General features: G+C 43.7%; 1 protein-coding gene across 1 annotated transcript in view; it reads left to right on the top strand.

Annotated features, from left to right (window-relative positions):
- Positions 1–493: 493 nt before the first annotated feature.
- DCLK2 (doublecortin like kinase 2) overlaps positions 494–15,832 on the top strand; it is a 136,196-nt gene continuing 120,857 nt past the window's right edge. Inside the window, 1 exon segment of the mRNA XM_032464782.1 lies at positions 494–1,109. Coding sequence (XP_032320673.1) covers positions 689–1,109 — 421 coding nt within the window. The 5' untranslated portion in view covers positions 494–688.

The following is a 15,832-nucleotide window of genomic DNA, read 5'->3' on the forward strand; positions in this document are numbered from 1 at the left end:
TAGGGCCGGACTCTGTGGGAGGGTCGGGCCCGGCACACGGTGCTTCCAGCCCCAGCGGGCGCGTGTCACCCCTCGGGCAGGGCCTGGGGCGAGCGAGGCGGCGGCGCGGCTTCTCGGGCCTCGGGCCGGGCGCGTGGGCGGGCCGGGGCTGGGCCGACGCCCCCACGGGCCCGCGGCGCTTCTCCCACGCTCGCGGCTCGGCCCCGCCCCCTCCTCTGCCTTCTCACCCCGCCTCCCCACCGGCTCTCCCGGGAGCGGCGGGCTGACGCGAGCCGCGGCGGGCGCTCGAGCTTTGTGTGCGCCTGCGGGCCCGGGGCGAGCCTCGGGCGGCCCAACTTGGCGGCAGCCGGCCGGCTCCCGAGCAGGAGTTGTGAGGCGCGGCCGGGTGGAGGAGGCGCCTCTGGGGGCGTGGGGCTCCCCGGCGGGCGGGAGGCACCGAGAGAGCCGCGCCGGACAATGAGCTGGGCAGCTTGACGCTGCGGCCACTTTTAGGGGGCGCGGGCCGGCCGGCGCCTCCGCGGCTCCACCTGCGAGGAGAGGGCGGGATGCCAGAGCCAGGTGTCCCGGCGCTTTAAGGCCCCTCGCTGTGAGGCGTCTCCGAACCGGTTCTCGCCTGGGCTCTCGACACTCGGTTACCTTGAGGCTCTGACTGGGACGTGTTTGGCGGGGCGCCCTCGGAGCCGCCGTGATGGCCAGCACTAGGAGTATTGAGCTGGAGCACTTTGAGGAACGGGACAAAAGGCCGCGGCCGGGGTCGCGGAGAGGGGCGCCCAGCTCCTCCGGGGGCAGCAGCAGCTCGGGCCCCAAGGGGAACGGGCTCATCCCCAGCCCGGCGCACAGTGCCCACTGCAGCTTCTACCGCACTCGGACCCTGCAGGCCCTGAGCTCGGAAAAGAAGGCCAAGAAGGCGCGCTTCTACCGGAATGGGGACCGCTACTTCAAAGGCCTGGTGTTTGCCATCTCCAGCGACCGCTTCCGGTCCTTCGATGCGCTGCTCATGGAGCTCACCCGCTCCCTGTCGGACAACGTGAACCTGCCCCAGGGCGTCCGCACCATCTACACCATCGACGGCAGCCGGAAGGTCACCAGCCTGGACGAGCTACTGGAAGGTAGGAGGGGAGGGCCCGGCGCGGCAGGTGCGGCCCAGCGCGCCGGCAGGTGCACCCGCCCGCCCCTGCGCTGGGGGAGCCTGTGGGGTGTTTTCTAGGCAGCCTCGGGAATTGTCTGGGTCTATCTGCTTTCCCGCAGGTTCCGGGTGTGGGAACTCGCTTCCATATATCCTCTGACTTGTCCTTCCCAAGAGATTTGCCTTTGAAAAAGAAAGAAAGAAATCCTAGCGGGCTTGGGTGACATCTCAAGATTGGCGAACTTGTTTTGGGGTTTTTGTTTGTTTTTTCGAAGTGCAAACTCTTTGTAAGAGGAGCTCTCCCGTGAGGATGTAGGTGACCCTCCAGCTAATAAGCTGTCTGTTCAGCCCTATTTGTGGACCTCGGTGCAGGCACCTGTGGTGTTTCAGCGTTCTGGACCCAGTGGTACCTGCTCTACTCAGAAGTTGTGGCTGTGAAACACTAGGTTGGCTTTCCTGGCTTGACTTGTAGCAGAAGTTACATGAGGTGAGGACGGGTGATCCTAGACAGAGGTTCTCAGCCTTGGTTGTGTTTTGGATCACTGAGGACTTTAAGAAATTTGGATGTCTGGGCCTCAACGACAGGTATTTGGTGGTAATTGGTTTCGGGTGTGGTCTGGGCATATAATTTTAAAAGCTCCCCAGGTGATTTGAATGTACAGCCAAGGTTGAGAACCGCTGTGCTAAAGGGTTTTCCACGTTTGGTTGGTAATTAGGTGAATCAAGGTCTCGTGCCTCACCTACTGAAAGTAGCTAGTTAAGGTGATAGAGATTATTGGAATCAGCAGTTGGGGCCTATTATAAATTAAGCATAGAGTGTCAACCATGCTTCGCTTAAAGGGAATGCTTGACTGTATGTTGTGTCATCCTTGAATTCCTGCAATATTTATTCTTCAGGGAAAGAAGGCATTACCAGTAGTTTAGAACCTACATGAAGCTGTAAACATGTAAAGATCAGATGGAACCCAAGTATGTGCTGACCACGTGTTTACACGCAGTCTACTGTCATGCATCTTTCTTAAAGCAAATGGCACATTCCAGGTAGTCATAGCAATACTGGCTTGGCAGGGAGAGGAAACTGAACTTAGATCTAGCTATTTTTTCTTATATTAGCTCATCATGTTCTTCTGTTCTGCAGGCATTATGTCCATTTTACACATGTAGGAAACTTAAGCAATGTGCCTTGTCACACAGGACCTGCAGTATACGCCCTTTCAACTCCACTTTTAATGAATAGGTGTAGCCACACTGCAGAGTCTTGAAAGTGATTTCTGTTTAGTCACAGTTGTCAAGAGTTTTCCCTTCCCTGGCTAGATGAAGACCCAGCTGAAACTAACTTGTCTTTTCTGCGTGTGTTTGTGACTTCACAAATTCTCTTACTCTCTTGACTGTTTTGGTTTTAAGCCCTTCCTGAGGAGATGATGACTACCGGAGGAGTATAAATAAAATGAAGGTACATGGTTCAAAGGGTGCTTTATCATGTTACATACTTAAAAGCAACATTTGCCTAGATACTTTAAAAATGAGTAACAAAGTTTCTGATTGACCCAAGGCTAGATTAGTAGCCCTATGGAAGGATCCAGGCAATGCCTTTTGCTTAAACACTCACATACCCTTGGAATACTGTGCCTGGTGTGGTCTGAGGAGGGACCACAGTTTTATCCTTCTCTGAAGTAGTTTTAACAGTGTATTTGCTACATGAAATGATTGTACTCCAAAAATGAATATCATCATAGGGGAGATGGTCTAGGTGTTCATTATGCTTATTAATTGAAGGCATATATTGTACATTCAGTTGGACATTGTTCAAGTGGTGCCTGGTTTACCAAGTCTCATTCTCAAACTGTAGTCTCAATGATGAATTGAAGGGGGACAGATATCCCTCCGTTCATTCATTCACTGATTTTTGGAGGAGGGGGAACCATAAGCATATGTAGAGCTCCAGGTACAGTCTATGAAAAATACTAATAGAACACAAATATTTGCACCACAGAAATGTTTCCCTAGTATAGCCAATTGCCCCCTTATTTCAAGAAGTATTAAATATCATCAAATTACTGCAAAAGAAGGAAATTGGTGCACTTTTGTCATAGTGGCATTCTCTCTGACAATAGATCTTTGTCTAAGTCTTGAATTTCCCACAAAATGAGTAGAATACCCTGTTTCAAGGCAGTTTTAAGAAAAGACAGAACCATCAATGCAGTATCAACCATTCAAGAATTCAAATACTTTCCAGTTTTAATTAAAATTGTGTGCTCAGTTGTTCAGATTTGTCATGCAGAAAAACTACCCAGCTACCTGTGAAGTTATTATTTGCATCAGTAGGCCTGTGGTATTGTCTGTGTTGTCAGAATTGACCATTTCATCTTAGTTCATCATTTTAAATAAAGATTCTCTGATAATTTTTACACCATTATGTTCAATTGTTCTCTCCTTTGCCTTTTCCATCCCATTAAATTTGTAGTTTAGGAGTTTTTTTTTTTAATGTTTTTTAAAAATGATTTCAGTGAATAGAAAGTGAAAACTCAAGGTAGCTAGGCACAGGTGCTTATTCAGAGCCTCAATCCCAGGGAACTCAGGTGACAAGAAATTTGCATGGCTCAGATTTTTTCTTCTGCCCTTGACTTTGAGAGTCTTTGAAGACTAAGATAGTGTTCAGATATAGGCTGGCACTCCTGCACTACACTAAACCAGCAGATGTCTTCAGCCTGTTGGTTTATCTCCCCTAACTGCACTAATTTCAATGAGTTGCTTCTGTGCATCCCTGTAATCCGGTTTAATCCTTTAGAACTGGGTGGGGACCTTCTCTCAAAGGAGGACTGTGAGTCTTAACAATCAATACTGGGAAAATCAGGTTGAGCTGTCTGAAGCCATGCACCAGCCAAATGTAGCATCTCTTGCAGACAACTGAGGATGTCCAGATAACATGTTCCTAAGTTCTCACGTTCAGGGCTAAGAGTCAGAACTCTTAGTTTTGTTCCATGAGTGTTCTCTTCTTTGGAACATTTAAGCTACAGTTGTGAAATGTCGATGTCCCAAAGGGAGATGTCCAAGGACAGTAGAAACAGTGCCTGGTCAAGTCAGCATCCCTAGGTTCTACTGACTGTGGATTGGAGAAAAGTTCACCTTGGATCTCAGCCTCAGTGTCTTGTCTGTCACCTAAGTTAGATCCTGTCACCTAAGTTAGATCCCTTCTGGTCTGAAAGTATACCCCTTCCTCTGCCTAAGTGGTTGTTTATTGAGAGTGTGATGGCTTTTTCCTACCCAGAAGCTGTCTTCTGGAAAATTGACAAGGCTGCAAATGTCCTGCATAGCAAGGGGTGGGTATGTGGCTCTGCTGAAGTGTTTGCCAGGAGCCAAAAAAAAAAAAAAAAAAAAATAGTAATAATAGCTATCTGTCTCTGCCTCTTTTATTCCAAGGTAATAGGTCATGGTCATGTTATGTTGTTTATACCCTTTAACCCTCAGTCAACAATAAATAAGCTGATCAGATTTTTTGGCATGGGAGAGAATTTCGATTAATTTGATAGGTTGTAATTCCATTCTTCCATTAAGTTAACTTGAAAATTAGCTTGAGTTAACTTGAATTTAAGAAAAATCAAGTTCTAAAAGAAAAAAAACCAAGAATTTGAAGTTTGTGAGGTTCTCCTACTCAGCCTAGTTTATTGAGTCCCCTTGGTTAGGTCAGTCTCTTTGAGATGTTAAACTAAACCAAATTACAGTGACAGTTAACTTTTAAGTAAAAATGAGTCTCCATAAGAACTCAGATTATAGGGTTTTTTTCTCTCCTGAAAGATAGATCTTTATGGTAATAATAGAGACTGAGCTCTTGGAACTTGTAGTGAGGAAAGCAATGTGTAAATCCGTGAGATGTATACGATACTTGCACATAGTAGTGAACAGCAGTGCACATTTATGTAAGGCAGGTGTGATGATTGGACATGGTAATTTAACATTGAATCCTAGGTCTGCAAAACCTTCTCTACCCCGCTGACTGTTAGATTCTTCAAGACCCTCTTCAAGTATCACCTTTGTTTGGAGTCTCTTACCAGACCTCGGGGGTATTAGTCTCAAAGAGTTGTTGATTGACAGCGTATTTTTTGTTGTTCCAGGTACTGGGGGTACAGTTTTTCTTCCCTCAAGATTCTTACATGAGAGAGAACACACACACACACACACACACACACACACACACACACACACACACACACACACACACACACTGGTTTCAGTGGAAGGGGTGTAAATGAAATGATAATGAGATAGGGCGGGAGGACCACACTGGCCAGGATGATGGAAAAGGCTTCCCAGGGGAACAGATGTTGAAGCCAAGGCCTGAGGTCAAACTTATAACTCTCCCCTCTGCTTACTCACAGCATTTTTTCTTACCTCTGGTAGGTAACACTTACCTTTGTAATTAGTGGTATACTGGGTCTGACTTTTGCTCCAGACTGAGTGTGTCCTGAGGTTAGGGGTCTTGGACATACAATAAATTCGTTAAATAATAAATAGCCCAGAAAATAATTTTACCTCCAAGTCTGTCGATTGTCAAGGGAAGTTTTGTAGGAGTTAAGTTTGGATAGGGTTGTTCCTGTATATTTGTGAAAATGTGTCTTTTGAAAAATTGGATTATATTTCAGATAAATCAAAGATGATGTGCTAACTCGTCATTGTGGAGAGAATGACTCTTCTGCAGGACTTGCTTCTGTAAATCTGATTCTTCTCTTCATCTCATGTCCTTAAAACAGGGGACTCAGACCTGCTATCCCACAGCTGCGTAATAAGCTCTTTCCAGAGGCAGTGGGAAGAGACGTTTCCACTTGACGAATAAAGAATTCTAAAAGGCTGGGGGAAGAGAAGAGCTACTTGGAAGACACAGTGATACACTGGCAGTTGTGAGAAAAGATCAATATTCCATGAGGCGTTAAACTATGGAAATGGATATTTTATGGTCCTGGGATATAAAATAGAGGAAACCAGATTCCCTTGAGCAGGGGTGATCAGACTGCTTTCTTCACTGTAGGGAGGGCGGGGGAGTTGCTATGGGTGTGTACTGCCCGGCCAGGTCTCCTCCTCCTCACCCCGCCCCCCTGCCGTCCACGCTCCCCCACTTCTGTTTTTACCTCTTCTGTTGATAGAGTGAACCATTACCCTAAGGATTAGGGATACTTTTCTTCTCAGCATTATTACCATTTTTAAAGATGTTTTACATGCAGTCATTGTGTGAGATATTGTATGTGTTTTGTCTCATTTAACCCTTGTTACACCTTGTGGAATGAGTCTGCATTGTCTTCCCCATTTCACAGCTGGGGAGGTTGAGACTCCGAGGGGATAAAGAAATTGTGCCCTTGCACCAGTCAGAAGAGGTGGGGCTGGACCCTGAGGCCTTTCTCCTTAGCCTTTGAATGTCTGTGTTCTTAACTGCTGTTCTATCACCCGTGAGGCAACAGGGTCCATTCTGAACCCTGAGGTTTACGTTGGCTATAGATCAGCAACCTAGAGCTCCAGCATGGCCGCAGCCATACCTGCTAGATGTTTCTATTTGGGAAATGCAGGTTGCGGTCATTCATCAGTCACTGTAGATGTAAAGACAGTTTTAGCACATCTGTGTATGGTTCCTGACGTGAAATGCATTATCCTCTACACTGTGCATGGTAAGGTCTGTGCGGTCACATTCTGCAGACCTGCCTTGCCGGGCTTTGGTTTCCTCATCTGCACAGAGAAAGTCAGGTTCGGTGACTGCTAAGGCCCCCTCCCCTTTCAGGTTCAGTGATCTCAGGAGATGCTTCTGGGAATGGGAAAGGGAAAGGATCTGTCTGTCTCCATGTCTGTCTTTAAGAACCGGCCAGGTTTTGTGATCAGATGTGGTTCCTCAGGTTTAGATGGAGTTCTTAGAATCCTCAGTAATCTATAGGAGGGTCTTCCCCATAGAATGTTCTCAGGAAAAAGAAAATTACAAGCCCCATGAGGGCTGGGACCACCGTCATCTTGTTCATGCCCTTATCCCATCAACCAGTACTTCTGTCAAGTGACGTTGATGATTAATTTTACTTTTGTGCCATAAATAAGGTATTTTGATAGGTGGGAGTAGGTGGGTATTGGTGTCTAAAAAATATCATTCTTAGTTAAGACAGCCAGCTGGACAATGGGGTAGATTTGCGGAAGTAGAATAAGTTCACGCAAAAGCCAAATGTTCCTTGCCCCTTCATGTTTCAGTTTTGAAATAAGTTTTTATTCAAGAGAAAAGATGCAGTATATTTACATGCTAACAACTTATCAATTTCACTCATGTCTGAGATGCCTGACTGAAGTTTTCTCTTGAGACATCTTTCGTAACCAAATTCTTGTACCTTTATTTTGAACGTGTGTGTTTAAATCTCGGGATTATTCTAAGCCCCCTAATGTCTTCAGCGTCTGCTTTGAGTTAGTTCTCTGACATGGCTAAGACTTAGTTTTGTTGATCTTTAGCATTTATTCTTATTTTAAGCTTTATCTTTAGAAATTTTATCTCATATATAGTTTAAATAAAATCTACATACCTTTTGAATTCTGAGTTGGAAATATAGCTTAAAGCTATAATTTAGGTGAATATGCTTTCACTCATTAAGACGTGCTGCAATTTTTATTCTAATCCAGGGTATTTTATCATATTTGCCATATCTCCTGCAGCCAAAAGCAGTACACTAGCTGTACTGTAATTTGTTGGATGCTGCTGTCTTAGAGACTGAAGGAATGGGAAAATACTGATTTGTGAGATCAACTTTAGTACTTTTGATCACATTATAACATTTACTAACATCTCGATGTAAATAAAATAATCTATAGTTACGACCTACTGTGGTACCTTTTATTTATATGTTGGCTAAATTATAACCAATTGCAACTAAAATATATCACAGTAGAAATTTAAAAATATTGTCATTGATTTATTTCTTCCTTTATTATGTATGTTTTACAAACTTCAGATTATTTTGCTCATTTCAAAGTAATAGCCATCTGATAATTTCCTAAAGGCTGTGATTAATGCTCTCTTCCCCAGTATCCTTGCCAGTCATCTTGTTCTCTTAACCGTATTTTACCTCATTTGCTAAGGAGTCAAGAAAAGAAAAAAGGAGTTATGGAAACTTACTACTGGTAATACTCAAGTTTGTTAAGCCTCTGTCTGTGAGAGAAGGAACTTAAGAAGTAACTCAAAGTAAACTCATCTCTTCTTAGTTTAGAGGTCAAGGCCAGTAGCTGGAAGGTTCCACATGAACCTTACAATGCATATGAAACACTTAGCAGAGTCCTAGCATGAAGGGGCTCTTTGATAAGTGGTGGTCATCTTCAAGTGGTTTGGTCTTAAACCAAAATGTGTGTCCTTGTGACTCGCCCCCTGTAATTCTAGAGCAACCATTTGGAGCTCCATGGTGGCCCTTCAGACATTTAAGACAGGGGTCATGATTTCCTCTACTCTTTCCACTTCTCACCCATCCCCTAAACATCACCACTTTTTTGGACAAACATCTGGTTTCTGAATCCTTCATCTCTTGTACTGAATCTTTTCGAGCTGTTTTCATGATCAGTCACTTGCTTAGAAATGGGACCAAGTCTTCCTCTTAGACTCACAGTGAGTTTTAAGGGACAAGGGAGGAAGGTGTTAAGCAAAGGTCTCCAGAAGCTGGGGAAACTCTGAAGGGAGATTTTACCTCTACTCAGATATGATTCGATTGAAGGACTGGCCCTATATATCCATTATTCCCCAGTTTACTTACAAATATTGTTAGATGGGCACGTTTTGGTTTGAAGATCTCTTAATATCATTAAAATTGCAGTGTTTCTCAAACTTTTGTAATGTTTGGGATAATTAAAATTGAAAAACAGTGTAAAAACCTAACAGCCAAGTTGCAGAAGCCCAGCACTGCCTTAATCACCTTGAATGCACTGTAGCTTAAATATAAAAGTAGTTGTACTTATGCACATAGGTCTTACACACCAATATAACCCAAACAAATTGATAACCTAAAAACCAACAAAACTGTATAACCAATAAAAATGTAGAATAGCAACATAAAGCTGCAGATTCTATTGCTCTAACTGAATTGTTCCCAGTGTGGCCGCAGTGCTGAAGGCTGAGTTCGGTGTGCTGTATTTCAGAATGCCGTGTAGTGAGTCAGCTTTCTCCTCATTAAAGCCCAGCAAAGTCATGCCACTTGATGCAGAAGGAGTTGAGGCTGTGGACACAGAGTGGCCTGGCTGTGCTTGATTTAGAAGTTAGCCATTCACATGTTCCAGAATAGGATGGTAAAAACATTTTAAGTCTTATCAAAATGAGCAGAATTAAAAACTGTCATGATGAACTCTTGTAGATTGTTGGCTCAGGTTTGAGGAGCAAGAAACAGAGTGGATCTGATCTCCAGGTTCCACCCTACCAGGAGATGAGAGAGGATTTTTTTTTTTCCCAGTGGAAAAACTTTCGGTTAGTGAGTAGCATTTTTGGTTTTACTTTTACATAATTTCTTCGGTTTTAACTCCTCCTAAATATCAATTCTGAAGCATGGCCGTACTTCTTCCTAGACGTTCAAATGTTTGATGGAGCTTTTCTACCCTTTCTCAGCAGAAGGTATCGCAGCTGGTACCACTGGATGCGACTTCAGGAGGCAAGTTGTTTTCAGCCACTTGCCTTCAGATATGCTGAAGGAGCACCAATCATAGAGACGAAAGATCTCATTTTGTCCTCAGCCCTGCCCTGCAGGAAAGGCTGTTCTATTCATTCTGTGAATGTGGCAGCAATTCACACCAGATGAGCACAGACTGGGCACAGCATCCAGGCGAGAGCAGGGTACTTTGTGTTGTTCTGCTGGTTCCCGTAAGGTTAGATTCTGGGCACTGTACGATTTGGGTAGAAAACCCAATTAAGTTGTTTGCCGCAACAGAGCAGTAAATCAGTCTGACTTTTCCTTACCTTGTATTTTTCTTAACCAGCTGGGTGTGGGAACTTGTCTTCGATGTGCTTTAGGTGGAGATGTGCACATTGTAATCCACCCAGCAGGACAGTCTCACAAACGTATTGATTCAGTACAGCAAGCCATCTCATAGGTGCAGCATTCCCAAATTTATTTTCCTTGGTAACATTCCTTTGGAAGTAATTTTTTTCCTCAATTTTAGAAGTTAGGAAACAGTTTAGGTTTCTAAGATTTTTGCTGATGTTAGACATAAAGTGTCAGCCATGCTTTCTTTTCTTTCCTCTTTTTCCTCTTCTGTGTAACCATATGTGTGTGTGTGTGTGTGTGTGTGTGTGTGGTGTGGGAGGGGCTTTTCTTTAAGCTTGAAGAGTCCTTGCACTTTAGGCTTGTAAACAAGTTTTCTTTTTCATCATAAAGTTCAGTGCTTGCTTCTACTCCAAGAGTTAGGTATGGTCTCAATGTCCCAATTTTGTATAACTGATTTTCTGCCATGAATGTCAAAAATCGTACATAATTACAAGATAATTAGTAGTGTCAGGAAGTTAATGTAAATATTTTAAGAAACCAATGAGAGACTTTTGTAGGAATTGATAGAAAAGTAGGCTAACGCATAGAAACGTGGAATTTCCCACTGCATAAGTTTGCATTTAGCTACTTGTAATTTCTAACAGTAAACTGACATCTTCAACATTGAGAGGTTACTGTGAGTTAGCTAATAAAATATAATTTATATATAATACACACAACCCTATATTTGTAAAGATACATACACATGTGTTCCATTGATTAAAAGACACATTGCATTTATTTTACTACAGTGCTGTGGACCTTTGATGTTTTGATGGTCTGAAGTGAAAAAAAATCTGTTGGTGGGTATGAGGCAGCCCTCAAAGCCCGCTTGTTTTGCTATGTGCCTTACATTGCCTCCTGATGGACTGTTATGACCGAAGAGGGTCTCAGACCACACACGACATCCTTTAGGAACCGGTCGCTGCACCTTTCACGGTCATTCAGCATGAACACCTACACTGTGCAAATGTTTTACTTAGAAGTGATGCAGACCCAAACCACGAGGCATAAGATTTGTTTTGGAAATATGCATTTTTGTCGTTACTTTGGCAAACGAGTTTTGAGTGCCTGCTGTATACCAGGTGCTGTGCTAGATGTGGGTGGTGTGAACACGGCACTTCCAGTGTTTTCAGGGAGCTTCCAGTCTGGGCAGTAGTTTGTAACCAGAGATTGTTTTCAGAGTCACCTGTGAAATCAGGAAACAATACCCCCATGTTCTGGTCCCACTGTCGGGAGATTCTGATTCAGTTGAACGTGGTGAGGCCTGGGCATCTGTCCTCCTACAACAAAATCTCCTGACTGAAAAACATTCTCCTCTAAGAATCACCAGAAGAGACAAGAAATAAACGATTTTGAGAAATTAGCACATTGTAGGCGCAGGATACAACAGGTACACTGAAGAGTGACATAATTTTTTAAACTTTATTTTTAAATTCTGAAATGTATATCTACAGAAAGTTCATAAAACATGTACAGCCCATGAGTTATTATGAAGTGAGCACCCCTGTGACTACCAGCCCTATCAAGAAATAGAGTATTGCCAGCAACCGAGAAGCTCATCCTGTGTCCCTTCCTGGCTCTTCTCAAGGTGACAATAGCCTGACTTGCTTTCCTTTATATTTTTACCACCAATGAAGGCATCCCTAATCAGTATAGTTTAATTTTATCTGTACTGAACTCTAAAGAGATTAAGTCCTACTGCATGTATGCTTTTGTCATCTTTTGCTCCCCGTGATTTGTAAAATGCATCCCGGTTGTTGTGCACAGCATGTTTGTTCATTTTCCTTACTGTGCGGCAGCAGTGCATCATGTGAACACGCCACATCTGTGCAGTATTCTCTTGTTGATGGGTATGTGGATTGATTCTCATGTTAAGCTGCTGAGCAGTACTTCCGTGAACATATGTTTGTGAGTGTATGTTCTGGTGCCCATGTCCCTCCGTTTCTCCAAGGCACTTTCCTGGGGTGGAAGCATATATGATGTATATGTTGTCAGCTTTTCACTAGGTAATGCCCACCTGTTTTTCCTAAGTGACTGGACCAATTTAAAATATATGGAAGTTCCAGCAATGTATCAAAAGTTCCTGTTGCTTTACCTCCTTGCCAGGGGTGATTAATCTTGACTGGGCAGTAAAGATGAGGTAAGGAGAGAGGAGGAGGAAGGCTATTTCAAGTATAAGAAGGAACGAGAATAAGAGGGTGTGATGAGTTTGGGAGGAAATTGCAAATATGCTGATATGACACTAACTTAGGAACCTCTGGGAAAGTGGCAGGAGAGGAGATGGAATATGTAATGTGCTGGGGAGTGTGGCCTTTATTCTGAAGGCAGCGAAGCAGGCAAAAGACATCAGATCTACATTTTTAAAAACTTGCATGACAGCTGTGTGGAGGGGGCGAGGCCCGGCGTAGGCAGCTCAATTCCTCTCATCCGGGGAGAAATGAGAGAAGGCAGGGCTGAAGGGGCTGGGTTCCAGAGGTGCTTAGACCAAAGTCAACAGTTTTGCCAGTTCTGTTGAATGTGGGGAAAGAGAAGAGAGACAGGAGTCTTGGTTTTTGCCTGGGTGACTGTATAGGTGGTGATTTCATTCAGTTAGGTGGGGGATTGCTGAAGAGGAGAGTTGAAGGCTGGTCTGGGGGCGAGGGGGAAGGGCAGGGCAGTAAAGTGAAGTTAGTTTTAGACCTGTGGGATGTGAAATATCCATAGATTCTCTAATAGAGATGTTCTGGAAGTGGTTTGAACTCAAAGAAAGGACTAGGCTGGAGGTGTCATCATAGTCTGGGTGGTGGTTGAAGCCGTGGGTGGGTGGATGCGGCTGCCCATGAAGAGTCAAAGGAGGATGATGATGGGGGAGGAGGGAGTGAAGAAAGGGACCCTGAAAAGCAGACCAAGAAGGGGCAACCAGAGAAGTTAAGAGGTAAGCTGAAAGAAATCAGATCGTGGAAGCTAAGGAAGGAAAGGATTTGTGGGAAGAGAATCTTGGCTGGTGCCCAGTGCCCTCAGAAGACACTAAGTGAAGTGACAGGATGTGCTTTGCGTTTGGCAGTCAGGAGGGACATGCTCGGGCATCAGAGTGTTTCAGCCAGGGGAGTGCAGGGAGCGAAGGTGATGCCGCAGTGGCTTAGGACGAAGAGTGGGTGAGGAAATGGAAAAAAACAGACGAGGAGGCTCCCTAACTTGGCAGTGAATGCACGCCGAAAGCACATTAGGTAGAGTGGAACAAGGAGTGAAGGAGGGGATTGTGTGTGTGAAGGTAAGACACTTGTACATAACCCTGTAGAGGGCTGTGTAGCTGAACATAGGAGAGGAGAAGAGTGTCCCCAGAACTCAGCATGAGGAGGGACCTGGCATTGACTAGGGGGAGGGACCTGGCATTGACTAGGGGGAGGGTACCCTTGTCAGCGAAAAGGGAGAGGAGGTGAGGAAGCTGGCACAGACTGAAATACATCTGTAGGGATGAAGGTTTTCAGAGAACAAGAAATTGGGAGAATTCCTAGCTTTTAATAGCCTCTTGCCTCTTAAACAGGAGGCAGTTCATTTGGTTGAGTAAGGACAAAAATTAATGGGTAACAAGTACCCAGACTGTATGACACAGTTGTAGACACTTAGTTTGTCCATCTGCTACATAGGAAGTAACGCAGAATGTCTTGAACAGATGTCGGTGGTAAGAAGCCAAAGCGATGCTGCTGGAGAGAGTCCAAGGAAGTGGACAGACTTTCTATTCCGTACTGTGTTTGAGAACAGTTGAGGTGCATAACCACTTCATGCTTCTCTCCAGCCTCCTTCTATATAGAAAACGAATCCCCTTTAAAAAAAAAAAAGATTATTGGAGTATAGTTGACTCACAGTATTTTTTTCATTTAATTTTTAAAAATATTTTTACTGAAGTATAGTCATTTTACAATGTTGTGTCAGTTTCTGGTGTACAGCACAATACTTCAGTCATAGAGAAACATACGTATAATAATTTTCATATTCTTTTTAACCATAAGTTACTACAAGATATTGAATATAGTTCTCTGTGTTATACAATATAAACTTGTTTATCTGATTGACTAACAGTGTTAGTTTCAGATGCATGACAGTGATTTGATATTTTTATAGATTACACACCATACAAAGTTATCATAAAATATTGACTATATTCTGTACGACTTATTTTATAACTTGTAGTTTGTAACTCTTAATCCTCTTCGCCCATTTGCCCCCCCCCACTGCCCTCCCCTCTGGTTTGTTCTCTGTAATACACATCCTTTTCTGTATAGTATTCTATAACTATAGATCATAACTTCCAAAATGATTTCCCACCAATGTCTTATGGTCGAAGAACTGTTATTAGAAACACACACAGAGAGAAGTGAATATGTATGTGTGTGCACGTGTATCTCAACTGCCTTCAGCCAGAGACCACCAAGAGCAGACCTAGAGCTGGACAGGCTGAGTTTACCCCTCCCTGCAGCAGGGACGCATGGTTGTTAGAGGATGCCTCAGGGCATCTGGTAAGAGGGTGTCAGAGCTATCAGAGGAGTGGGACTTTGTTTGGATAATTTCAAGGAGGCTCTAAGGAAGCAGGGACTCATTCTGTATTGGGTGCTGTCAGAGGAGGACAATTCTGTGATTGAGTATCTCATTAAATCTTATTCACAGGGAGGGCAGACCAGAGTGAGGAAAAATCTGTAATTGGTAAAGTGGCAGCCACTCATTGAAGGAGTTTGTTTTTGTCACTTGATCATAGTCTCAGAGTGACTTCATTTGCTATAGATATTCTATGAGATGATATCCAGAGAAGAACACAGATCTGACTGTGAGCATCAGACCAGCTTGTAGTGGCATCAGGATCTAGCTGTGAATGTCAGATCAATTTGGGACCTCGGGGACTGCTTTATTTTTCATGTATCCATATATGATGTTTATATAGATACATATGGTTGTATCTTTAACTCTCATTTTTAAATGAGATGTTTATTCCTTTCCTTGTTCTGGTGGGTGCAGTTTTAATGAGTATTGGTAAGAGTTTAAAAAATTCTCTCATCACGTAGTATTTCATCAATATATCAAGACTCATGACTTCAGGATATACTTTTTCAGCTGTCTCAGTAGCAGAAAATGCATTACCATTCAGGAAACCTGTTCTCTCTCTGGGGAGTGAGCAGAGAACAGAAGACTCTTGCATTGATCCAGGTGGAAGTGGGTGCCATTGAGGGCAGAGAGGAGGGGCAGTTTTAGGAAAACTTGGAAGATGGAGTGGACAGAACGTGAGACCAGAGCGTGGTGTGTAGGGAAGCCGCCAGGAGGGTGAGGGGTGACGGTTCCTAGCTGAGGCGTGTGAGTAGGAAGTGATGCTCCTCACCAGGGCTGGGGGGAGAAGTGACAAGTTGGCAGGTGGGGAATAAATCTTAAACAAGAATCCCTACAGTGAATGAATCTGGTTGGGGAGAGACTAACTGCTCCCAGTCAATCTTGTAGGTGCCGAGTGTCTAACAAAAAATAAGAATTTATTGATTGATTAACAGCAAGAGCTGTAACTGCCTAAGGAACCCAAACCTTAACTTGTTTGTTTGTTTGTTTTGTTAATGTTTTTTATTGATTTAAAATCATTTTACAATGCTGTATCAAATTCCAGTGTAGAGCACAATTTTTCAGTTATACAATGAACATATATATATATATTGTCACATTTTTTTCTCCATGAGCT

The sequence above is a fragment of the Camelus ferus genome, chromosome 2 (assembly GCF_009834535.1).
Source record: "Camelus ferus isolate YT-003-E chromosome 2, BCGSAC_Cfer_1.0, whole genome shotgun sequence".
NCBI lineage: Eukaryota > Metazoa > Chordata > Mammalia > Artiodactyla > Camelidae > Camelus > Camelus ferus.